The 26,274-nt window shown below is 58.8% G+C and overlaps 2 protein-coding genes across 2 annotated transcripts in view; both read left to right on the top strand.

The window, feature by feature from the left end:
• Window positions 1–19,734, top strand: part of LOC100479454 (kinesin-like protein KIF19) — a 40,575-nt gene extending 20,841 nt beyond the window's left edge. The window contains exons 15-21 of the mRNA XM_034669522.1: window positions 359–480; window positions 2,096–2,223; window positions 5,825–5,933; window positions 6,467–6,859; window positions 9,001–9,130; window positions 13,875–13,982; window positions 15,049–19,734. Coding sequence (XP_034525413.1) covers window positions 359–480; window positions 2,096–2,223; window positions 5,825–5,933; window positions 6,467–6,859; window positions 9,001–9,130; window positions 13,875–13,982; window positions 15,049–15,146 — 1,088 coding nt within the window. The 3' untranslated portion in view covers window positions 15,147–19,734. The remainder of the gene's footprint in view (window positions 1–358; window positions 481–2,095; window positions 2,224–5,824; window positions 5,934–6,466; window positions 6,860–9,000; window positions 9,131–13,874; window positions 13,983–15,048) is intronic.
• Window positions 19,735–24,664: 4,930 nt separating this feature from the next.
• CHST12 (carbohydrate sulfotransferase 12) overlaps window positions 24,665–26,274 on the top strand; it is a 22,125-nt gene continuing 20,515 nt past the window's right edge. The window contains exon 1 of the mRNA XM_034669709.1: window positions 24,665–24,873. The gene's annotated coding sequence lies outside the window, so the exon portion shown is untranslated. The remainder of the gene's footprint in view (window positions 24,874–26,274) is intronic.

Below are 26,274 nucleotides of genomic sequence, written 5' to 3' on the forward strand. Positions count from 1 at the left end.
GCCGCCCCGCCCGCCCTACAAGGGGTAGACAGCGCCACAGGTGCGCAGACAAGTCCCTGTCCCTGAAGGCGTAGAGGGGACACCTACGGCCTCTACCCCACCCTGTCCCGGGTGAAACGCTCTCTGCGACGGACAGGTAAGCAAGGGAAGGCCAAGCACAGCGTGTCAGAAAGCTGCTCACACGCACCCGCGGGGCACAGACCGTCCACGGGAAAGTGCGGGAACCCCCCCCCCTCCACCGGAAGATCCTCCTTTATCGGGTTGGAATATCTGCCTTCAAACTTCTAAAACAGAAGACACCGTCTTACGCATAGGCAGGGATGTCTTGCCCATCTGCCTGCTTTCCCGGGTCCTGCAGGTGGCGGCGTCGCGGTGCCAGAGGCCCTGGACCGGCGCCTGGGCCTGTACTGGCGGGAGCTGGGCGCGGGCTCGCTGAACCGCCTGCTACTGCTGCACTCGGTCATGTCCAGCTCCCTGCGGGTGAGTCCGCCCCGGGGCCCCTCCCGCCACCCCGCCAGCGGGCGGACCCTGACGCGGGGCAGGACACTCAGAGAGCCCCCCAACCCGGGACCAGAGCCCGCAGTGCTGGGCCGGCTGAGGCAGTGGCCGGGCTTCGGGGAGGTTTCGGGGCGGCCCTGAAGGTTTGCGAGGGGGGAGTTCCTGGGCGGGGTCTGGGACCCGTGTGCCGTTCCCCCTACAGGCCTGTGCCCCTTGACGGCTGCAGATTCCGTAGGGGAGACAGAGGGAGGAGGGGAGGGAGGCCAGAGCATGGGGTGGACCGTGGTGCCTCAGGGTCCCCAGGAGGGGCGTCTTCTGGGGAACCTCAGTCGGTTTTAGTTCTCCTCCAGGGCGTGCTGGTGCATGGTGGCGGGCGTCTGGGGCTGATTCGGGGGGCTCCCCTTGAAAGAGGGCCGGGGAAGGGCCCCGCATCCACTCTTGAGATGACTGCTGTTGTCAGCAGCTCCACCCCTGCCTGCAGCTAGGGCCTCTCCCCCCCCCCCCCCCCCNCCCCCCCCCCCCCCCCGCCCCGCCTCACCTTCTCAGAGCAAAGGAGAGCCCCCAGGCTTTAGGCAGAGCCGGCCAAGGGCAGGAGCCCGGAAGTGTGGCACAGGGCAGGGTCCAGGGATCTGAAGGCATGTGAAACTGCTTCCCGCCCCTGGCTAGAGGTCCCTGGTACCCATGACGTCTGTGCCTTTGGGGGCTATGTGATCTGAGAGCTCCCCGTGTCTGCTGTGGTCAGCAGGGGCTGCTTCCCCATCACAGAACACGGCTGCTGGGGGCTCTCCTCCCCACTCCTCCGTGTGTCCTGTAGCGCGTGTCAGGGTCTCCGAGACCACCCTCAGGCTCACGTCTCTAGATGTGCTCCCGGAACTCAGGAAAGCTGTCATACCGAACCACAACTCTGTCCCCAGGGAGCACGCAGCCCCGGGTACCACCATCTCCTCTCTGTCTCTGTGGTTTTGATGACCCAGGGACCTGATAGTCTTGTCCTTCTGGGACTGTCTTCTTTCACCGAGCATGACGCCCTTCAGGCCCGTCCCTGCCAGAGCCGGCATCAAAATGTCCTTCCTTTCTAAGGCCGAGGGATGTTCCACGGTGTGGATGGGTCACCTCGTGTCTGTCCAGCCGTCTCCTGATGGACGTGGGGCACTTGCGCTGTGTGGCTGTTGGGAATGATGCTGCCACGAACGTGGGTATAGGAGCATCTGCTTGGGTCCTGCTTCCAATTCTTGGGGTATATGCCCGGAGGTGGGATTGCCCGGTCACGCGGTGACTTTGTGTGGCTTCTCAAGGGCCTGTGGGCTGCTGAGACTGCCCTGACAGTAAGCCCCTGCCCATGTGCCCCGTTTGCTTAAGGGTCAAGGCTGTGGCCTGGCGCTCCCTGGCGCTTGCCCTTACACAGAGCGTCCTTTCTGTCTCTGCTGCTGGGGAGGTGCAGCCGGAAGTGAGCCTCCCCACTGGGCCGTTTCCTTCCAGTGATGGTGGCCAGGAGGGAAGGGACCTTTCCGTGGCTCCTCGGGGGTCTCTGCGTGATGACACGGCTTGTCTGTCCATGGTCCGTGCTGCCTCCCTCAGCCCCTCTCTCTGTCCCCAGGATGGCTCTGTTCTGAACATATGCCCCCCACCTCCGGACGAGGCCAGCCGAGACCAGCCGGACGACAGGGAGGACCTCCCATGGGGCGCCCAGTTTGAGCTGCCACCGATGCTGCTGGAGACGGACAGGTACTGGCGCTCTCCCCTCTGCTGCCCGGGCATGGCTGTGCCCTTGGCTGGTGGGGTGTGGCCCCAGGGATCGCGGCCCTGGAGTCTCCTCGGGAAGTCCGTCTAACGTCCCTTCCTCGTAGGGTTGTTTAAGATGAATAAACGTGTCCGGGAGGTGCTCGCTGCGCAGGGTGGTTACGGGGCTGGGGAGCTGGCTGCTAGAGAGGCCGTTTTCACGTTGTTTCTAGTCCGTTCCCTCCCCGCCGTGCGTCCCACCCTTGATGCATTTCCCCTCTTCTGCTGGCTTTTGTCTTGGTGTCTTCCTGGACCAGAGCAGACCCGTAAAGCGGTCACTCTTGGACTCGCCCCCTGGTTTTCACATTAGCATTGGCCAGTTTGTGTCCCCGTCTTAGCCGCTCACTCGTCTGCCTGACAGAATGTCCGGGGCAGGGGGCTCACACCCGGTGCTTACTTCTCACGGTTGTGGAGGCCGGGCGGCCGCAGGGGAGGAGTGGCGGGGTGCATTTCTGGTGGGGAGCCTCTTCCCGGCCTGTGCACGGATGCGTCTGTGCCACGTGCTTGTGTGCTGGAGAGACCCTGCTCCTCCTCTCTGAAAGGACGCAGTCCTGTGTGCTCAGGGCCCCCACGCTGACCTCCCGAAGGCCACTCCCCAGATCGGTCACGTTGGGGACTTCACAGGAGCTTTGGGGGGATCCAGTTCAGGTCACAGCTGTCCCCTGGGTCACACACACTGTGACGTGTCCCCCCAGAGTGTCAGTATGCGTTTCTACAGCTGGGACACCTCCGTCCGTGACCGGTGTAGTTCGCATCCCCAGCAAAACTACCGGTACTTCAGCTAGTGTCCTTGCTAGTGTCACATTTCCCCAGTGTGGCCCCAAATTCCTCTGCTGCTGGCCTAATTCAGGTGCAGCGAGGGCCATGTAGCCTAGGCTCGATCCCTGCCCTTTGGGGGAACGGAAATAACAGGGCTCCAGCCCTGGGGCGTGCATGCACACGTGTGCTGCTTGGTATGCGTGTATCTGCGTGTGCAAGCGTGTGCATGTATGCAGTGCGTGCATGTGTTTCATGGGGGTCCATGTGTGTGTTTGGGAATGTGTGTGTGTGCAGATGAGAACGAAGTGCCCCATCCCCCAGTCAGGACTAGATGCCTCTTCCACCTGCTCCTGGGCCCACACCTGCTCCCGGACCCACACCTGCCTGAACCTGCCACTTGACCCATGGGTTAGAGAAGACGGGTGTCGGCCCCACTCTGACATGGGGCTGATACAGGCTGCTTGCAAAGTGAGCCCTTCACTTCCGGTCCTCAGCGCAGAGAGGAGGGGCTTGCCCTGCAGCTGCCCGGACTGTGGTGACACAGTGGGCCAAGCCACCTGCCCGCCGTGAGCTGGAGTCCATGTTCCAGACGGCATGAGAGGAGCTCTGTCTCCCGGCCACTGGGCTGGGCTGCTGACACCCACTGTCTAACCACCCACTGCCCAAGTGGTATCCAAGTCGTTTCCCATGGCAACGGCTGAGGCCCAGCACAGGAGACCTAACTGTGTCGAGTCCCTGGGAGGCTGCCCATGGGCCATGGGCAGCCACCCTTTAAGCCAGGCTGACCGTGCTTGAGTCTCAGGTATGCCAGTCCCCTGCACCAGGATTCTGTCAAGCAGCTGGTGGGGTCAGCCATACCCTGTGCAGCACAGCACATGCCCGCTGTGGTGGGGCCACACTATGCAAAGCTGCCGTTATGAGAGCAACCTCACGTGAAGGGTGGAGGACGGAAGCTGGTCCACCTGCCTCACATGTGAGCAGGACCCCCGTACCAGAGTGGGGCTTCTGTCCCCAGATCCCTTCTAGCTTTCCAGATGCTGTTGGTCCTGACTCAGGATGCTTTTGGCTGCAAGTAATAGAATTCTCAATGAGAGTGATCTAATCAACACAGGTGTGTATTGTCTGATGAGAATTTGGAGGATGAGTGGACCAGGGGCCATGATTTAAATGATTTGATGATGCCCGTGTCCCTGGCATATAAATTATGTTTCCCCCTTAGAGCCAAAGGGGCTGCCACAGCTCCACAGATCACACCTCCATATAACCACACCTCAAAGGGAAGGGAGGGCTGGGCTCTCTTTTTCATCTGGGAGAAAAATCCCTTCCAGAAGCTTCCCCTGTAGATGTCACTAAGTCAGTGAATCACGTGCTCTCTGCTAGGCCAGTTCCCTGCGGAGAAGGGAAGGGAGGACCGTGACAGGCTTGGGCTGAGTCTGACCATGTGTCAGGGCTGTCCATGTTGTCATGCTGAGTCACACTGGGGCTTGTTACCCTGGCAGAAGGGGTGGCTGCCGAGGGGGCAACCAGAGAATCTGCAAACCTCACTACGTGTTCATTGAGGCACCGTGCCAGGCAGTAAGATGCGAACAAGATGGACATGGCCCCTACCCTAGACCCGCTGCCCTGCAGCTACAGGGGCAGGCGAGGACAGGGAGTACTTTGCTCCCGGACCCCAAGGGGATTCCCAGGGCGAGGTCCTGAGTCTAGAGCTGGCATAGGAAACGTTACTGCCCAGGTCCGATGCTGCCCTTGGTGGGGGGAAGCTGGGACGCTCCGACAGCTGTGGGGTGCCCTGCACCATGCACGCACACGGTCTTGTTCCACAGGTGGAGACAGGGCTTGCTCGAGGCTCACCATGAGGAAACGCAGGCCAGGCGTTTGTCTCTAGTTTGGCGTCCTGGCCATGGCGGGGGGGGGGTGGGGACGGGGGTAGGCGGCCCTGCACTCTCCTGATAGCACCCCAGAGGCCTCCGCGGTTCGCATGGTGCGTAAGCACCCCTTGTCATTGAGCTAGCAGTGAGCTAGCGGTCTTCCAGCAGCTCGGCTTATCACCACTCGGATTTCATAGATGAGAGAGCAGAGGTCAGGGGCGCGAGTCTACTCGTCAGGGAGCCTGGGTGTGACACATGATGCTTTGTTCTGACGACCTGCCTCAATAGGAGGCCGCTAGAAAACCCTGTTTTTGCACAGTAGACCCATGGGACCAGGGGAAGTTCTGGCTGGAAGTTCTGGCTTCCCCTCCAGTGGCCAAAATCTTCCACACACAGGGTCCTGGGCCAAGTCTGTGTCTCTGTTCCATCCCCCTCTCCTTGCTGTGCCTTGGATGCACCAAGCTGGTCCCTGCCCCAGGGCCTTTGCCTGTGCCTGTGCCATCCCCCAGCACTCAGCACAGCCCTCCTGTGCCATTCTTTGGGCCTCAGCTTAGACGTTTCCTCCTGTTCCGTTTCTCCCGTGGCTGATCTAACGTCAACTGGGTGTGCTGCAGCCCGGTTCTGGAACTAACCACCCAGAGTTGGCATAGACCCCACCAGTTAGGGCCTCTCCTCTGCAAGATTGCTCCCATGCCACCCGTGCTTCTGCCCAGCTGACCACCTCTTCGGGGGTTGCTGTGGCCCCCTGGGGGCTGATAAGGATTCAGAGCTCATGCACGCAGCACAGCCCCCGACCTTGCCCTGGCCCAGTGTGGGCCGCGGCGTCCCAGGGTTCAAGCTCTGCTTTCCTCAGCTGGACAAAGGGCCAAGGGGCCCCGGCAGCTGGCTCAGCAGACACGTCCATGTGTCACCCACAGCAGCGGCTACAGGTCGTCACAAGCCACACCGTCGAAAACGCTGGGCAAGCAAGATTCCCTTCTCCCGCCACCGTCCCTCCGCATCCTGCTAACCCCTCCAGCTCACGAGGTTGGTGTGCAGCCCTAAGCAGGACCCAGGCTCTGGGGAGGCCTCCCCTGCCCTCGCAGAGCTGTGGGGGCTGGGGGGACAGCAGATGGAGGGGCTTCGGGGAGGGGGAGGCTGTGAATACTCACGCCTTTCCTATGAGCCACCTTTAAAAAGCTTCTAGTATCGTGATTACTAGAAATAGCGTGAGTGAGCGCTCTTACTCTGGGTCACGTGCTGAGGATGCCCCCTACCCCATGGGGAGCCCTCTGCCCTAGCGGGGGTGCTGGGAAGCTCAGGTCCCCTGGGAGAGAAGCCCCATCCGTGACTTCCCATGTGTAGATGCCCTGGGCCCCTCAGCCCTTGGGAGTGGTGACCCGTGCCTCCAGGGTGTACTGGGCCCAGGGACTGGCTTCTTCACGCACCTTCCTTGGCCTTCCTCCCAACCCACTTGCCTTGAGTCACTGGCCCTGAGTCGGTTTCTGGGGCCCAGCCTGGGGCGGGCCAACCGGGGCGACCCGGTGACATCTGACCTTTGCTGACGCTGATTCCTACAGCCATCGAGCTCCCTGAGCGTGAAGAATTTGGTCTCCAAGCTATGCTCCCCGACTGGCCTGGACCTGGGCACCCCGCGGATGGCAGCAGAGGCCGGCGGTCCAGCCCTGAGCGCTCAGGCCCTCAAGGAGATGGCCGTGAGCACCAAGGGCATCGCCCGCATCGCGGCCACCCGACGCTCCAAGGCACAGGAACGCGAGGGTGGCAGAGGCCACTCCTCCCTCCACCTTCCGGAGGAGGTGGCCCTGGACTCCAGGGACCCGAAGGCCAGTGTCACCCCAGACCCGAGCCCAGCGGACCGGAGGCGGCCCCTCGCCAGCCCGGGCAGGGACCGCTCTGCAGAGAGGAAGCACAGGAGGAAGCGGTCACCCTCCCTCACCTGGAACGCGCAGCCGGTGGGTGGACATTGGCTGGCCTCCTAGCCCCGTCGCGGGGTCCAGCTGTGATGGCAGAGAGGGAGGGTTGGGACTGACCCCCACCGTTACGGTGGAGGCAGGAGGGCCCCGGTGCGGAGGAAGAGGAGGGAGGACTCCCGGCCCCCCGCCCCCCGTCCTAATCGGAAGCCAGGCGTGTTCTCTGTGGCACCTACCTTAACGTTCTTTCGTGAATTCTCAGGTGCCCACGTGGTATTGGCATTTTAACCCTAAAAAGGTACATCTCTTGGTTCTAGCACATGTGAGCCACACAGTAACTGTGTGAGTTGAGAGGTGCTGCCCACCACGTGGTCCCCTCTCCTGCGGGAGCCTGGCACTGGGCCTGGCACTCACGGCCCTACACTGCCAGGGCTGAGCTCCACGTGCTGTCCCATTGCGTGGCCACTGATGGTTGTCTGCTCCCCGTTCCGTGGCCAAGTGGGTCGTCTTTCATTTCTGACCACTTCGGCATCTCTCTGTGGGGAGGGGTCTTTGTTTCTGGTTGCCTTCTTGGGACACTGGATGGCGTTGACCTGTGGAAGTCTCCACGACATTTAAGCAAAATCCAGCACACGCTCCCTGGCCACACTGATCACTCCCTGACCGTACTGATCACTCCCTGGCCACACTGATCACTCCCTGACCGTGCCGATCACTCCCTGGCCGCGCCGATCACTCCCTGACCGTACTGATCACTCCCTGACCACGCTGATCACTCCCTGGCCACACTGATCACTCCCTGGCCGTACTGATCACTCCCTGACCACACTAATCATTCCCTGACTGTACTGATCACTCCCTGGCCACAGTGATCACTCCCTGACCACACTGATTATTCCGACTGTACTGATCACTCCCTGGCCACACTGATCACTCCCTGACCACACTGATCACTCCCTGACTACTGATCACTCCCTGGCCACACTGATCACTCCCTGACCACACTGATCACTCCCTGACTGTACTGATCACTCCCTGGCCACACTGATCACTCCCTGGCCACACTGATCACTCTCTGACCACACTGATCACTCCCTGACTGTACTGATCACTCCCTGACCACGCTGATCACTCGCTGGCTGCACTGGTCACTCCCTGATCTCACTGATCATAGTAGTGTGAAGTTATGTTTGCATGGGGGAGAGGGTGGGTTTGGTACGGGTTCTAGTCCATATGGAAATGGTGTTCCCTTGGCGGGGTTTCTTTCCATCCTACACTTGGTTAAATAAACTGGAGGAAGTGAGCAGGCTTCTCTCTGGGCAAGCTGGCTGGTGGCCGGGGGCCTGACAGATGTCATTCCGCCTCTGCCAGCCACACAATGGACATCTGCTGATTCAAACTGAAGCCACTCTAGCAATCACTTGGTAGGATTAAAGGTAGTACCGTAGCAGGGGTCAGAGGGTGAGTGTACCGGTCAGGACTCTCCAGACAAAGGAACCAGTAGAATGTGTGTGTGTGCGCACACTCTCACGCGCATACACACTCATGCATGCACACATACACGAACACACATTCACATGCACACATCCTCACATACGCATACATACATGCACACACACACAGAGAAAAGTTTATTATTAGCCGTTGGCTCACGTAATTTATGGAGGCTGACAGATCCCAGCGCCATGGTTGGCAAGCTGGAGACCAGTTTAAGTCCAAAGCCAGGAAAACCCAAAGTCGCAGCTCAAGGCCATCAGGCAGGAGGAGTCCCTCCTAGTCCCAGGACAGTCAGCCCTTTTGTTCTCTCTAGGCCTTCGACTGATTGGACAAGGCCCACCCGCACCACAGCAGGCAATCTGCTTTAGTCAGTCGATCTATTTAAATGTTAACCATTTAAACCCCCTCCATTCTGGGGGACATTGAGAGGAGAACGTGGCAGGGGTGACAGCCAGCAGCCAGGAGGGGATCATTCATTCATTCTCTCATTCATTCCTCTCCGGGGTTGGAGGGGGCTCCAGCAGTGATACTGCTTCTGTCCGCTGAGGCGCGTCACGTGCCTGCAGCAGACTGCCACACGGTAGGCCTTTGATCCATGTGTGGCTTTGGCTCAGAATGACCTTGACGTGTCACCCCTTCCATGCCCGCGCCCCACGCCCTGCCCTGCTGTGTGCTTGTCCCTGCAGGTGATGGAGCCCGTGGCTGAGAGCCAGCTGCCCCCGGCACTCCCGCAGCTGACAAAGTCGTCCGGAAAGAGCTTCTTCCCCGCCGTCCCCATGGCCTCCAAGAGGAAACCCAGCCTGGGTGTCCACGCAGGTACAGGGTCAGAGAGACAAGATGGCACGTTGGGGCTTTGTCAGCTTCTCTGGCCGAGGGCGAATCCTTGGAAAGTGTGACAGTTGTCAGCTCCTTGCTGTTAGTTTCTGGTTTTCGGGGCCGGGAGTGGGCCGAGGCCACTGGCTTCCGGAGAAGCAACATTCCCAGAGGCACTGGGCTCTGCTTGTGGCCCACCTGGCACCCCGGCAGAGTTTGGCACGGTGGCTTGAAACACGTGGGCTGCCTGGAGCCGTCTGTCTCGGTCCGGGTTTGAATTCTGGCTCCTGTGGTGGTTAAGGCAGAGGGTGTCCTCATGGCGAGAACCCTGGAACGCAGATAAAATCACAGATGAGAAGAAACCACTCGTATACTCCGCCGTAGGGTGGCCTTGTCCTGGGCGAGCAGTGGTGTGAACACCGGCCCCTGTTGTGGGCGCCCGGGTGTGGCTGGCGTATCACAGGTGCAGACGCAGAGTGGGGGCGTCGGTGCTCCTCCAAAGGTGCCCACATGCTGCCCGACCTCCAGCAGGAGGATGTCGAGACCCAGCTTCTAGAAGGCGTACCACCACTTGGGATTAATGGCCTGCAGCCTGTCTTTTTAAAAATTTTCCCATTAGTCTTAGTGATTCATCTTTGTCATATTTGTCAAAGGATCAGCCCTGTGAAGGCTGGAAAAAACCCACCAGCAGGCCAGTCCTGGCCACGTAATCAGAGCTCACAGTGACGCAGCGCTTTTCTGTGCTGGGCGCTTGGCGGGTGTCAGCCCACTCGGGGACGGGACGGCTGTCCTGTCCCCGCGGCACAGAGGTTCAGGGTCTTGTGTGAGGTCACACGGCTGGGAGTGGCAAACCTGATCCCTAGCGCTCCACCAGACTTTTATGCCTTCCCTCACGTCTTGTTTCAGTATCAGAGTATGCGTGGGTCAAGGAGGGAGTGCGTCTTAGGGCCATGGCCGCAGATGTCAAGGACCGTGGCCACAGTGTGCACAGCCATGCTCCGTCTCGCTGGTGCGTGTGCACTTTGCACAACGCGGCTCGTATCCGTGCTCTCAAATTCTTCAGAAATCTCAGATCTTGGGACAGAGTTCACATTTGCCTGTGATTTCGCGATTCGGCTCCTGGAACTGCTGGTGGCGATGCAGGCTTGCGAGAGCAGGGCAAGACCTTAGAAACCCAAGTGTTCTTCATCCGTATGGGATTTGCCGCTTTTGGAAGCGTTTATTTACTCATCCTCCTGTTTCTATGCTCATAAAACAACCACATGGTCCCGGAGAGTACAGCAGCGTCAGGCGTGCAGAGCCGGGCACGTGTCCACCACCGTCCTCCCAGCAGGTGGCCAGGAGCCCCGGACACCAGTCCCCAGGCCCTCACCTGGAGGGGCACCAGGGGGACACCTGCCTGGGGCAGCTTGGGAGAGGCCTGGCTGTCACCGTGTAGCCAAAGCCTCAGGGCTTCTGTGATCACCTGTCCCCTGGAGACAAGCCCCTCGGAACCTGTCTCTACAGGTGATTTAAAAAAGAGTTTGCTTTGCTCCCTATTTCATTATGAAATCACTAACATACCCAGAAGGTGGGACACCAGCACGCTGACCTCGGTGGAAGCTTCTGGCCCCAGCTGCGGCCGTGTTTTGCAGACTCTGCTTCTGCGCTCCCAACGCACATTCCGTCTGCTCGTTCGTGGTTTGCTTTCCTGGAGAGGCTTCGAGAAAATCCCAGAGCATGATGCTTCCCCCGTGAATCTCTCAAGAGCTTTTCCTCTGCGATGACAGAGTGTTTGTTGCATATCACAGCTAGACAGTTGAGTGCACTGCCCTATGTCTGCGCACAGAAGAAACCAGCCATTTTCAAATAAACCAGAGTGGGCTGTGCTTGGCCCCCTCAGTGGGCGAGAAAGGGGCACAGGCTGAGCCCCAGGCTCACAGGGAGGTGCTGAGCAAAGGCTGGGCCCTCTTCTCTCAGTGGGGCACAGAGGCTCCCCCCTCTACAGCCACGTGTTTCTGCGAAGGAAGGAGTCAGAGCCCGTTAGCATAGATGGTCCTCCTGGATCCACAGCTGCTGGTTCAAATGGATAAACTGAGTCAAAGGGACGTGTCCAGGCCCACACTGCATGTGGCTGGTGCAGCCAGGCTCCTGGGCGTCTCCTGCTGTGCCTGGCTGTCTGCTTGGAGAAGGAACACACATGTCCTTGGCAGGTGTCCAGGAGGCCCTGCAGGCAGCTGGGGTTGACCAGGGATCCCGTATCTCTGGCGGGGGCTGTGCAGGTCTGTGCAGGGAGCCCGAGGACCACCACGGATGGTGTTTGCACAGGCCCAGGCTCCCCGGGCTCGCAGTGTAATCTGACTGCTTGTTCTCAGTTTCGGGCAGTGGCCCTGCGCTCACACCCGATGTGTGTCACGTCTGGGTGTGTGGCGTCCAGCCGCAGCCCCGCAGGCATCTGAACAGGGAAGAACGACCATCACCGAGTGGACAGTGGATGGATGCCAGGAGGGAGTGTATCACGCACGGAAACCCTACCATGTAGATGCCCATTTCACAGAACGATAGACACTCCCAGCGCGGAGGGGGCGGCCCAGGCCCGAGACGCCCAGGCGCTCCTGCACCTTTGCTCTCTTCCACGTCCTGGGCCAAGCGCAGGGTGCATCTTCCCTGTGCTCTCTGCCAGCGCGTGCAGGGAGCGCGACACCTGCCCTGAAACCTTCCTGAAATATGGCCGAATCCTCTAGACGAGGAGCCCCCCCCCCCTCCGTTCAGGAGCTGGAGCAGCTGTGGGCGTTCATCCCTACACACAGATGACAACCCGGCGGTTCACGGGCCAAGCACAGCCCCGAGCCTGGAGGAGCCTGGATGGCCAGCACCACATTTTAAAGAAGCGTGAAGTCACTCTGTGCATAAAATGCAGAGGCCCAGCTTCTGCAAGAGGAGGAGACAGATGGCTCCCTCCCTCCCCGCCTTCGGGGCCTGACTCGGTGACCCTCGACTTTCGTCACTGAGGTCTCCCTGACTGTGGCATTTCATTTTTTTTTTAATTTTATTTATTTATTGGACAGAGAGAGACACAGCGAGAGAGGGAACACCAGCAGGGGGAGTGGGAGAGGAAGAAGCAGACTTCCTGCTGAGCAGGGAGCCCGATGCAGGGCTTGATCCTAGGACCCTGGGATCATGACCTGAGCCGAAGGCAGATGCTTAACGACGGAGCCACCCAGGCGCCCTGACTGTGACATTTCAGACCGTGACCACAGCCGCCCGCGACCCCGCCCCAGGGACTGCGTACTGAATACGAGCCTTGTTCCCCCTCTTCCTCTCCCAGCTGTCTACAGGTTCCCTGCGTGTGGGACATTAGGCCCTGTGTGCCCAGTAAATATAGCAGATGCTCAAAAGAGGATGGACGGACGGACAGACGGCCTCCCTACACCGAGGCCACAGGTTCAGTAGCATTGGCTGCCCGGCTCACTGGTCTCCAGCCTCCCTCCCTAGTTGCATCTCCTGACGAGCTTGTGTGCGTCTCCCTGTGCGGGTCCGGAGTGTTCTCAAGTCTGATCCCTGTTCTTTTAAAACGGCAGTAAAAGTCACACACACAACTCAGCATTTTAAAGCATGCAACACCGTGGTATTTAGTGTATTTACAGTGCTGTGCGTCCACACCACTGGGTGGTTCCAGAACTTTCCATCACCCCAAAAGGAGACCCTGAACCCCATTCCCGCCCCCCCAAGCCCCTGGCAGCCACTGATGTATGTCCCGTCTCTATGGGTTGGCCCGTTCTGGCCATTTCCTGCACACGGACTCTCACGATATGTGGCTGTGGGTCTGGCTGCTCGCACGGGGCGTCTCTGAGCTGTGGCAGCAACGGGGTTCATGCCCTGTTAAGGCCGAGTACTATCCCGTCACCTGCAGGCCACGTGTTTGTACCACTGTCAGTGGTTCCCACCTGCTGGCCATCATGAGTCTGCCCAGGTGTTTGCTTAAACATCTGTTTGTGGGTCTCTGGCTGATACCTGAGAGTGGGTCTGTGCGTCACAAGGTTGTTGAACTTCCCGGGAAACCGCCACCCTATCTCCCACCAGGGCCACACTGTGGCGCATCCCCACCAGCAGTCCCAAGTCTCCATCCCACTCTGCGAGCTCAGTCCTCTCGCCTCTCCTGTGCCCAGACCTCTCGACTCCCCGTTCCTTTCCCAACTCGCCGGCAGCAGTGGGCCCGGCCCTGGTTAAGCATCAGGCATGCTCTGGGCTGTGGGGGACGGCAGCCCGAGAACAAAACAGCCCCCCTCTCATGAGGACATGTGTGCTGGGTGGAAGCAGGTGTTGGGAGAACAAAGTGACCAGGGCGGACTGCAGGGCCGGGGATCTGAGCTCAGACTGTCAGGTGACCTCTGCACGGGGGCGCCCAGCTGTGTCTGGGGGAGACACCCTCTCCCTTGCTGCTTCCTCTTCTGTCTGATTAAACTCTGCTCAGCAACCCCGGGGAACCCTCCTGTGGCCATGTCATCAGAGCAAACAGGGGAAGGAGAGGGAAAGAGAGAGAAGAAAGTGTGGTTGCCGGGGGAGGGAAAGGAACCAAAGCCAGAGGGGGGGCGTTCCAGAAGGGACCGGGCTGTGGGGAGTGCAAACAAGGTGGCCTCAGTAAAGAGCCTGTGGGCACATGGTAGGTGCTCAACGCACTGCGTCGAGGGTTCATCATTTCCTCTCATCCCAGGACCCCGGGGTGGCCCCTGAGCTCACGTCCTCTCCTCTCCTGTTCACCGTGTAGACGAGAAGATGCCCCCGGTGCCTGAGGTCAGCTTCACCTTCCCCAGCGCCACGTGGCACAGCAGCCCGGGCCCGGGCAAGGCCCCGCTCCTGCCCCGGGACATCCGAGGTCAGTGCCTGCGTGAACCCACGGCTCCCGCTCCCCACGCGCCCCTGCCGTGCATGCGGCGGCTGCACCTCCCCATGGCTACTTGAAGGGACGGCCCGGGTCTAGAACGTGAGCGGAAGCGCCACGCCAGCCCGGCGCATGCACCCAGAAACAACGATGCGTGTGTCGTGTAATTGCGGGTTCGCACCAGCTCCCAGAAGGGTTGTGCTAATTTTGCACCTTTGCCCGCGGTGCTGTGAACGCGCCAGTTTGACCGTGATGCTGCCAGGCCTGAGCGTTAACCTTGAAACACAGAGGATACGTCCCGTTCCTCCTCTGCTCCTGTGTCTGAAAGACACTAAGGCTGCACATCCCGGAGGCGGTTTAAGCCGTGTTAGCATCTGCGTCCATGTAATCCTCACCCCAGCCTGGGAGGCGGGGCTGCCTGAACCCTTTCTGGGGTGGGACACTCCCTCTGGCAGCATTCGCCTCCCCACCCCCGAACCAACACACAGCTGAGCTGTGGGGAAGGACGGGTATAAATCATCAATAGGCCTGAAGCCCACCAGGGAGGGAAGTTCTTCCTTCTGTCTAACCTCAGTCCCTCTTACTGTACCTTTAACCTCCACCTTCCTGTTACCATTTCAGAACAGGACAAGAACTTCTTGGTGTTATGCTCTTCTTTCCACGGGTTCTTGGGGAGAGGGTCTCAAAGATGTTTGCTGGCTATGCCCTTGGGGGGAGGTGCAGGCCAGTTTAAACAGCGAGGGGGATGGGAAACGGTCCACGAGGACCCCCCCACCCTAATTGCATGTGTCCCCTGCAGTGGAGAAAGGGACTGAGGGGGGGGTCTCAGGAACAGACCTGTGTCACGCGAGTGTGTGGGGAAGTGGGGCCCCAGGCTGGCGAGGTGCAGTCCCACAGGGCACAGGCGGAGCTGGAGGAGGGAGGCGTGCCCACGCGGGTCCTGAACCAAGTTTGGCTAGCAGCTGGGGCCAGGACATCCCCACCAGGGACCCAGCCATGGGGACTCCGGCTTTGCTGGAGTCGGCCTCGACCACAGACTAGAGTCTCCCCACCCCTCCAGGGTCTACAGATAGCGGAGGCCGGCACCACAGCCCACTGCCCCCCAGTGCCCCCCACAAGCCCCGGGGCAGCGCCAAGCGGCCACAAAGGCCACAATGAGGATGTCAGCCGGCAGGCCAGGCACGCAGGGGCAGGCCAGAGAGGCTGGCCCCAGCCACAGGGCTCTCTCTGCCTGGGTTCGCAAGACGGATCGGGGGCAGCCAGCCAGCTTTCTGCAGCTCTCTGTGCCAGCGGCTGCCTCGCCAACCCCCTTCAGAGGGAGGCCCTTGATGGAATGTCAGAGCCCCTCTCCAGGACGTCTCAGGAGCAGCCTCAGACCTCATTTGGGTCATTCGCAGTCGTGGGTGCTCGTCTAGGATCCCTCCATCCCACCATTTCTGCTCCAGGGGAACGCTGCTGCTCTTCCCCTGATTGGGCGAGGCCCACCCACGCTATGGAGGGTCCTCAGGTGGACCCGAAGTCTCCTTGCTGGTAGAAATGTTAATCTCGTCTGAAGAACACCTTCGCAGCACCATTTACAATGGTGTTTGACCAGACCCCTGGATGTCGTGGCCTGGCCACGTTGATGCTCAAATTAACCCTCATGCCCCATGAGGCCCAGCAGATGGCAGCGTCCCATCCCCGCGTGTGCACAGGCTCCGGATCAAGCCTGCGTCGGGGACGAGAGCACCCTCCATTCCCGTGACCCCCCCCACTGTGTTCTCACGGCCCTCCGCACACGCCGTGCAGCAGACACTGCGGCCAGCGGTTGGGAGACAGCCATGTGCGCTGCGAGCCCAGGAACCAAGGTTCTACCGTCTCATCGGGATAGAAAAGTCCGGGAAAGCCCGAGCACCGTCCGTGGGCGCCCGGGCGTCGCCTCCTCCCGCTCTGCTCTCAGCACTTGCTGTGGCTGTCAATCCACTGCCCACGTGACAGGCTTTCAGGGGCACCGTGTGGAGGCCATGGGACCAGAGCCACCTCCCTTGTGGCAGGAGCCACGCCACGTGTAGCCTGCGGTGGAATCGATGGGTGGGGAGTCAGCCTGTAGCACGTCCGGGGGAGGTGGTGCTGTGGCCTCGAGGCCTGAGTGGAAAGCGGGTTGTCTCGGACCCGTGGGTGCCTGGCACTGGGTCGACTACCCCATACGTGTTGTGCAAACTGCACGGCTGGGCGCCACAGCCCGACTCCCTTCTCATCGTAAGACCCCCTGTCAGGGAGGACCCGCTGGGGACTTGTCCTTTCGGGGCCTTCTGGAGGAGCACGTGGAGGTGGGAGGTCAGTCCCCCATTTACCTTTGGGGGTTCTGCTGCCTTGTGTGCAGGCCTGCCAGGGGCCCTCTGATGCCCACCTCCTACCCTGGGGCAGTGCTGAGCCTGGGCGCCCTCTGATGCCCACCTCCCCTTCCCGGGGGACAGTGCAGAGCCTGGGCGCCCTCTGATGCCCACCTCCCCTTCCCCGGGGCAGTGCTGAGCCTTGGGGCAGGGATGACTTCTGCTTTCCCATCCTGGCCTCAGATCCTGGGTAGGGCAAGAGTTACTGGTTGCCCCCTATATCTGCTCACTTTCTTCCAGGATAATAGAACCCCCAATTTTTAGCTAGTCACGTGGCTCCCCAAATAAGGACTGTACCTCTCAGCCTCTTTGGCAGCTGCATATGTCCGCATGACTGAGTTCTGACAGATAGGATACAAGCCAGAAGCAGCTGCTTCCAGGCACTTTCACCACAAAGGATCATTCACGTGTTCTTCATGCCTCTTTCCTCCTTCACTTCCTCAATCCTACTACCTGGAATGTGAATGTGATGGCTGGAACTCTAGCAACCACTTTGAGGCCTTGAGGACAAAGGCCACACCCTCAGGAGGATGGGGCAGGCAGCTGAAAGGAGCAGAGTTGCCTCTCACCATTATTACATCCTACCCCCAGATGCGAACTTGAGAGAGGAGTGAGTGCACCTCATCTTAACTGATGGGGAGGGGAAGCCCAGGCAGCTGCCAGATGTGGCTGGAGAAGTCCCTGGTACTTTTGTGGAGTGACGTCAACAGATTAGAAATGACAGCATGGCGGGACAAGACGTGGGGTCAGGCATAGCCCCCAAGTTGTTTGTAGGCTGGCGTGAGCGTACAGGAGGAACTCCTGGTCTTTCTACACCCCGTCTCGAGCTGGGTGGAAAAGAGAGCCATGGACTGGGAGGCTGTGGACCAGCCCATGCACCTGAGAAAGGGCTGAGAAGGCACTTACATGGGGGAGGGTGGTCCCCAGCCTCATGGGGGTGTATTAGTCAGGGTTCTCCAGCAAAACAGAACTACGAGGGTGTGTGTGAGCGGAGACACTTAGTTCAGGGAATTGGCTTGTGCGATTGTGAAGGCTTGGCAAGTCCATGGTCTGCGGGGTGGGCCAGCAGGGGAGGCCCCGGGCAACACTGTCTGCTCAGGGAAGGTCAGCCTTTTGTTCTATTTTGGATGACCGAATGTGGCCCACCCACATGATGGTGGGCCGTCTGCTTTACTCAACACCTGCTGATTTACATGTTAATCTCACCCCAATACACCCCCACAGAAACATCCAGAATAATGTTTGACCACCTGTGTGGGTGCCGTGGCCCAGCCAAGTGGACTCGTGAAATTCGCCATCACGGGGTGGGGGGACACAGGACCAGGAAGAGCCAGGGTGGAGAGGTTCACACCCACTCCATGCCAGCCTGTGACAGCTGGGGCGGCCCCTGAGCTCAGGGTCAACCCGGGTGAGGGAAGCTGGGGGAGGATCTTGAATTTGGCCCAGTTTGAACCCAAAATGACTGAGGAAAGTTGCATAAGCGTCTGTGTCCACAGGGGTTGTCTTTGGGCCCATCGGTTTCAGGTGACTGCAGATTTGCACCTGTGACATCAAGGTCACACTGTGATCTCACCACTTTAAAAAGACAGGAAATTATATAAAGGGAGCGATAAAAATGTCCTCCCCTACCCGTGCCTCCTCGGAGCTAAGTCCTCTTCCATGACTGGGTGCATGCTCTTCCCAGTTTTCCCACGAACCGTCCAAATTAAGAAGTGTCTCACCTTAGGTCCCCACAGTGGCAGAGGCTGTCACAAGACTAGGGCGCAGGTGGCTTCTTTGGGAGGGGATGCTAAGGGGCGGAGAGGCCAGGGCACATGAGACCGGGAGGAAGGGAAAGTCACCAGGCCCGGCACCACGGTGGAGCTGCCGTAGGCAGCAGGAGGCGCAGTCTGCCAGGACTCCGGGCTTCCAAGCAAGCCTCTGGAATAGACCCCCAAGCGCAAGGGGAGGGGACCCCGGGGGACACTGGCCCTGCATTAGGCTGTGCTCGCAAGTGGCCCGAGCATTCTCGCCCCATCCCCAGCACTAGAGGAGCCCCAGGGCAGAGAATGGAAACTGGTGCAAAACTCAGAGCAAAGTGCATTTCAACACTGTCCACAGGCTGCAGCTGAAGGCCAAGGCAAGGCCTGGGGGCCAAAGGCACCCAGGACAAAGAAACACACACACACACATGCACACACCCAGGCACCCGTCTCCCGCCCCCCTCCCCGCTGTTGCTCACACTGTCCCCTCTGCTTGGAAGCCCTCCCCACCCTCCCCACCAGCTTCTGGTCCTCACCCAGGAGGCCTCTCTCCTTACCTGCTGGCCCAGGGACTCAGGGTCTCCTCTGTCACTGCCCTTACACACCATGTGACGACTGTCTTTCCCCTGCTGCACCTTCAGCATCTCGGACCAGGCCCTGCCTTACATCCTTGCGTCCTCCCTGGTCCGAAGCAGGTGCCCGGGGCATGGCTGTGGAATGAAGGGGTGAGTGAGTGAGCAGTGCGGGGTGCTCAGAGATGGAGGTGCAGGGCGGGGGCCATGGCCTGGGACATGTCGTGCTGGGAGGCCGGTCCCTCCACAGCCAGCGTGGCGTGCTGGGAGACGTGCAGAGGGGCACACGTGCAGCTGCCATCCAGGGGCTTCACTGTGTCCGTGCTGGGACCCAGCTAAGGCAAGGGAACGCAGGCACCAAAATGAACATCTGTCAAGGAAGGGGGAGGGTAAAACTTTATCGCTGCAAGTCTCTGGGGGCTGTCGTTGGCCTGGGGACGTGGAGCACTGCCTTGGGTACTCGTGACTAAGTGGCTGAGCTGGATTTGAACCCAGGGTGTGTGGCTTCTTCCCTTGTCACCCCTGGAAGCCAGGCCAGATATGCTGGGCAATAGGGAGCCACAGCATGTTCCTGAGCGAGGGAGAAACCTGAGCACGTCTCACTGTTGCATGGAAACTGGAGCCTCGCAGCTGCTGGGTGACGGTGGGCTGAAAGCTGATGGACGAGGAATGGGAATGTTGGGAGTCCTTTAACGTTTGCAAACCGGGCGAGATCCTGTGGGTGCCATATACACAGCGTACACACACCTGGGAGTCTACACTCACCTGTGTGTGCTGTGTGGAACAGCCGTGGAAGGAAATCCTAGAAATGGGGCACAGGGAGCGGCTTGAGGGCACGTGGGCAGCAGACCCCTTTCTGTTTTCTACCCATTTGGATCCGTTTTCTACCCATTTGGATTTTTTCTACCCATTGGATTTTCTACCCATTTGGATTTTTACCGTGTTCCTGTATGACTTACTGTGAAAAAGAAAAAAAAGAAATTATTTTTAAAACAGCCATGGTTCCATTATATGCTGGTGTGGGCAGCTCTCTGAAATACACCAACTGAAAAAAAATAGAGGATAGAACAGTATGTATGATATGCTTTTATGTGGATATGATGACAATTATATAACATATGCAAATGTGGCAGATGTGAATTAGTTCTCGAAGAATTCCCGAGACACAGAGACAGAAACCGGTGCTGTGTCTGCAAGGCCCAAGCCACTGATGAGAGGGCGGGCGGGGCTGGGGGGAAGGGGTAGGACCTCACCCTCGGAAAGGGTTATTTGTTCCTCAGACGGATTGTCCCCAAGTTTCTGGGGCTCTGCGTCCCCAGTTAGAGCCCTTGTCAGTGCTGGCTGCGTGCTGCGTGGGGAGCATGCCAGCCCCGGTCGCTTCCACGGGCCCCTCCCAGGAAGGGAGGGAGCTCTGTGCCGCCCTTGACTTTGTTAAAGCTCTTCCTGGAAGGTTTGCTCTGAGGCTCAGAGGGTCAGCTTTCTCCTCTGCCTGTGACCCGAGGTCCAGGCGGTGCAAAGGTGCCAGGCGGGTCAGGGAGGGAAACGGAATCCAGGGGGGCCCAAGGCTGGGGGCCGAATGGAGCCCCAGCCGGCACTATGTGACAAGGACACAGCAGCCTTTGGGCAGACACATACCCTCCCTCGCGGAGCCCACATTCTAGAGAAGGTCGGGGCAGAGAATGAATGGGAAGCACTGTGATGAAAACAAGCTACAGGGACGGAGTGCTGGGCGGGCTACTTTGGAGAGGCTGGTCAAGGAAGGCCCCTGGAGGAAGTGCAGCCCAGGTGGGGAGCAGAGCAAGAGCAAAGGCCCTGGGGCAGACGGGTGGTGCTGGCTCTGATAAGGTAAAGCAGTAAACCTCAGAGGCCCTGAGCAAGACTCAGGAGGTGCTATGGCCTCAATGTTTGTGTCCCCCCAAAATTCCTGTTTTGAAATCCTGACCCCCAACGATGATGGTGGGACCAGTGCCCTCCCCAGTCCCCTCCCCCACATGAGGACACAACGAGAGGGTGCTGGCCACGGATGGGAGGGCCTTCCCCAGAAAGTGGCCATGTGGCGCCTTGATCTTGGACTTACAGCCTGCAGGACCGTGAGCGATAAATGTGTGTTGTTTCTAAGCCTCCTGGTCTGCGGGATCTTGTTACAGCAGCCCGAACAGACTGAGATAGGAGAGCAGCAAAGGAGGGCTCTGGGCGGACCTGTGGGTATTGGAGCAACTTTAAGAGAACCAGCAGGTCCTACGGAGGACTAGAGCTTTGACAGAGGACACATGAAGACTTCTGAATTGCCCCCCACCTGCTGCAGTGCAGACGCTGTCCCGTGACCTCACCCGGGGTCCTGGCGTCCTCTACAGGACAGAGGCTGAACATGCAAACTCTGCTGGAAACATCCCGTGTTCAGCACTGTCTTGTTCGGAGGCTTTGCTGCAAGAGGAGAGGGACAGGAGCAGGGGGGCGGGGCAGGGAGCCGCTTCCAGAATCCAGCCCGGGGAGAGATGGGCAGGGAAGAAGCAGCCACGGGGGAATGGTGGTGTATTTTCCTGCAGAGGACGGTGTGAAGTCTGGGCTGCCCAGAGGAGTGAGCTTGCAGGTGTGCAAGCAGGGACAAGCCACTGATCACACTGGTGACAGAAGCCATCAGGTGGCCAGACATTTAAGTGCTCTCATGCTTCCTCCTATAAACGGGTCACGCATTCCCCGAGCTGGCTTGTGCTTTCGGAGTTTGTATGGGTCAGCCTGTGTGTGGATCACGAGGGCTTGCATACGGCTCAGCTAGTGGCTTCTCCTCCCTCCAGGGTCCCCAGGCTTCCTGTCCATACCCCAGGGCAGCCTTAGCAGGTGGGACTGAGGGCCTGGGTTTCACTGTGACAGTGCTCCTTCGGCTTCATGAGCCTCACCGTGGCCTCGCCCTGGCCCTCCTGGGGGCCCCCTTGCCTTCCATCTGGGGGCTTCTGCTGCCCCTTGAATGAAATGGAGCCTCGGTCATTTGTCCCCTACTGGCCATTCCAGCAACCAGGAGGGTGAAGCAGAAGGCAGTGGAGAGGGTTTGCCAGGACTGGGTTTGGGGTGAGGTGCATGGGGCTTGGCCAGACCTCTGGGGTGCTGCCAGTCACTGAGATCGCTTCTGATGCTCCCATCTCCAGCCAGCACCCCTTTTCCCTGAGTTCAAGAAGCAAGCATCCTTCTGTCTCCCCGACAGGTATGCGTTTCTCGCTCTGCACGCACAGCACCAAGTTCACAAGGCTTGTGGCCCTAGACTGTTCTCCAGTGTTTCCTACCTCTCTTGGTGGCACACCCTTGACTCCTCTGCCCTCATCCCCCGGTCCTCTTCCCCCACCCCCTCCGCTACACCCCCACCATGCTGCAGCGGGCCCCACAGTGCCTCCCGGCTGGTCTCCCTGCTCAGATGCCCAGCTCTCTGCACACACTGACTCTCTCATGCGTCACTTCTGCGGGAGGTGAGCGTTACCATTTCCAGCATCATCCAGGTAAGGACATGGGGGCTCAGAGAGACTAGAAGACCCGCCAAGGTGGCACAGGTGCTGGGAAATCGCCCCAGCACCCAGGGCCAGGGCCCTGCCACCCAGTAAGCAATTGGAAAGCAACACTGCAGTGAGCCCGGTGGGGCAAGGGTGCACGTGCACAGAACGCATCTGCTCTCTGGGGTTTTTCCTCTCGCCTGCAGATATCCTCACACCTCCGCTTTGTTTTTTCATTTCTCCCTCATTGACGTTCACACTGATTGGGCCCCCGCGAGCACTCAGAATCTCGCCACTGCCTCGATCACAGGCAGATGACACTTCCTGGCCCGAGCCATAGCCACTTCTCTCTTGTTCCTGTGGCAATGCTGGTTATGAAACCAGAAATAGTTGTAGGCGGCATGGGACATCAAGGTAACTCAGGCCAAAACACGGAGACTGAGCCAGGCTTTGTCAGCCTGGGGAGGCAGCAGCCTTTGCACTGGGGCCCAGGGCCCCTGAAGGCGGGCCACTGCCAACCAAGTTACTGTGGAGACACAGACAGACAGACAGACAGCTGGGGTCCGCCAGCTTGAAGGTGCCCAGGGCCTGGAGGAGTGGGAGATGAACGTCACCTCCAGAGAGGAGCTGGCCTGCTCACAGGTCCCTCCTAGCAGGTGCCCCCGGAGCCCCTGGAGCCCTGACTCTGCCACTTACACTGCTGTGTGTCTCTGGCTAGCGGCTTCACCTCTCTGAGCCTCTGCTACCTCGTCTGTGAATGAGGAGAGAATACGTAGCTCTGTCAGAGAGGGTAAGAATGTAGGTCAGAGCAAAGGTTAAGAATTGGGTTTGGGGTTGGCTTGCTTTTTTTAATCGAGGTGAAACTGACAGAAGACAAAAACCAACCATTTTCAGTGAACATCTGAGCGGCATTCCACACGTTCATGGTGCTCGGCCACTGTGACCTGCAGCTGGTTCTGGCCCACGTCATCACCTCCAGAGGGGACCTGGCCACATTCCACTGCTGCTCCCCTTTTCTCCTCCCCTGCAAGGGAAGGGCTGGTTGCATCTCAGCTCCAGGTCCTGTCAGCTGAGACTCTCGCCCCACTTCCCGAGCCTGAGTCCTGGCGCTCACCAAATGGCCTGGGAGCTTTGTTCAAATTCCCAGTGAGGCTTTGCTGTGTGAGATCGTGGTTCCTGGGCATCTGAATCTCTGTTTAATCCAAACAAAACTTTACCGACCCTCCCAGATGCAGGGCAGCTCCTGGGGAAATCCCTTAAACTCCACAACCTGCTTTATCCTGGCCAGAGGTCTGAGAAGTCTGGCCATGATTAAACATTTTAACTTTCATTTCCTGGGCCCACTCTTATTTGACCGGGGGACACCTTTATCTTTTCGCGGGGGTGCCCATAACCCCCGCTGTAGGCCGCTGTTTCCAGGCATAGCTGGGGAATTGCTGGCCTAGAAGAAATACTCATCGGGCACATCTGAACTCAGGGCCCCTGGTTCAATGATTTCATCTTCATCGTGCACCACTTCTTCACAATTAGGGAAACCTTGGATGGGAGAAAATTACATTTAAGAAGATGTTTTAAATGAAGATATTTAACTTACACGTCACAACATTTATCCTTTGGAATGGGAAGTTTTACAGGTTTTGACAAACATAGCCATCTAACCACCAGCACTGCAATCGAGATCTTGAACAGTGTCATCAGCCCCAAAGCCTCCCCCTGCCTCCCTCTGTCCCCGTGTAGTCACCCCTCCCCCAACCCCAAGCCCCAGCAGGCACCTGTCACTATAGTTTTGCCTCGTCCAGAACATCATCTAAGTGGAATCACGGAGTATGCGCTGTTCTGAGGTTGGCTTCACGCGTGGCACGCTGGGGTTCATCTGTGTTGTTGGGCATGTGCGTGGTTTTCTAGTGCTGAGTTAGTAACCCAGCGTATAGATGGCCCACGGTTTATCTGATCGTTTGCTGGTTGAAGGAGTTTTGGGTTGTTTCCGGTTTGGGGCAATTATGAATAAGCCACTAAAAATACTCGTGTGCAGCTTTTTGTGCAAATAGAAGTCTTCATCTCTCTTAGGTAAATACCTAGGAGTGGGTTTGCTGGCTTGCGCGGTGGACTTATGTTTTCACTTTTTACAAAACTGCTCAACTGTTTTCCAAGGGGCCGGGCCATTTTGCCTTCCTCCCAGCCGTGTAGGAGAGCTCCCGGGCTCTGCATTTTCATCAGCACTGGGCATTGTCACGTCTTAAAATTTTAACTATTCTCATCAATATTTAAAAGGAAATAACATTTTAAAACAGTTTATTATTATATAGTTTTTGATAAATACTGTTATGGACTAAATTGTGTTCTCACCAAAAAAGGCCATGTTGGATTACTAACCGCTAGAACCTCAAACGTGAACTTATTTGAAGATAGGACCTTTAAGAAGGAAATCAAGTTAACATGAGGTCATTAGGGTGGGCCCTCATCCAATGTGACTGTGCCCTTACAAAAGAGGAAGTGTGGACACAAAGGCAGAGGGAAGTAATGTGAAGAGACACAGAGAAGATGGCCAACAAGCCCAAGAGAGAGGCCTGGGACGGACTGCTGCTCGCAGCCCCAGAAGGAAGCAGCGCTCCTACTTCCAGCCTCCAGAACTGAGAGAGATTCCGTTTCTGGGGATTAACCCTCCTGGCCTGTGGTGCTTTGTAACGACCGCCTGAGCAGCTAAGACACATACAAAACAGGTGAAATATCTTAAATTTTGAATCCTGCTAGTAAAATGACCTTTCCATCATCTACCACCAACTTAAGAACTAGAATGTAACCACTACCTTCTCATCTCCCTGTGTGCACCTGCCCTATGTCATCCTGCCCCATGTGGACCTGCCCTGTGCCATCCCGCCCCATGCCATTCCACCCCACCGGTGCCTGCCCCGTGTGCACCTGCTCTGTGCCATTCCGCCCCCCCGCACCTGCCCCATGTGCACTTGCCCCATGTGCACCTGCCCTATGCCATCCTGCCCTGTGGCACCTGCCCCTGTGCCATCCTGCCCTGTTGCACCTGCCCCGTGTGCACCTGCCCCGTGTGCACCTGCCCTGTGCCATCCCGCCCCATGCCATCCCACCCTGTGCCAGCCCTCCCTGTGTGCACCTGCCCCGCACCAGCACCGCCTGCCTGCTGGAGGGGACCTCTTCCCAGGGTGTGGAGTGAAAGGGACTTAGGGAAACTGGAGGCTGTGGAGAGAGACCCACTACTTTGAGGTGTTAGCTGAGAAGGTGATAACTGGAGGGGGTAAAGGGTACTGGTTTTGTTTTTGTTTTTAAGCTGGGAGAGGCCTGACCACGGTTGACACGGAGGGGACGATCCAATGGAAAGCAGTTGGTGGACGTGTTAGCTGTCTCCCCCGCTAGAAGAGACGCTCCGGGAGGGCAGGGCCTTGCTGTGTCTCAGGACCCAGCAGGTGGGGACTCCGTGCTGACTGGCCGCTGGGCAAGGAGTGAGGACAGATCCTCTGCTCCGAAGGCAGTCCACGGTCCACTGCGAGGAACCAGAGAAACCATCACGGATTGGAAAAATTCTGGGGGTGGCTGGTGGAGATGGCTGCACAAATGTGAATGTGCATGAAACATAGTTAAGGCGGTGAATTTTATCATATGCGTATTTTACCCCCGTTGAAGAAAACCCATCGATGCTAACTAATAAAAAGGGTCATTTCGCGGAGCGCTTCGCTACCTGCCTGCAAGGTGAAGGCACCACCCTCTGGACAGACCTGGGACAACCTCGGAGAGGTTCGGTCACCCGCCCCAGGCCGCGGCCGGGAAGCGTCGCGATCCTCTGCCAGCGGTCGGGGCGGGGGTCGCGAACGAGCGGGGCAAACAGCAGGCGCTCGGTAAGCGCAGGTTAGTAGGACGGCGTCGGGCTCCAAGCAGCGTCCAGCGCACGCCTCGCGGGGACCCGCTGGAGGCGGAGCCAACGCCGCGACTCGCAGAACCGGATTGGCTGCTGGGAAAGGGGGCGGGCTCCTGGCGCCGGGGGGCGGGGCCGATCGCGGGTCGTAAATACGGCGCCACATGGCACTGGCTGGGGAGGGCGGGGGGCGGGGTGCGGAGAGCGCAGGCGCGTTGAGGGCGGGCGCCCCTCGGCC

This window comes from Ailuropoda melanoleuca, chromosome 10 (genome assembly GCF_002007445.2).
Source record: "Ailuropoda melanoleuca isolate Jingjing chromosome 10, ASM200744v2, whole genome shotgun sequence".
NCBI lineage: Eukaryota > Metazoa > Chordata > Mammalia > Carnivora > Ursidae > Ailuropoda > Ailuropoda melanoleuca.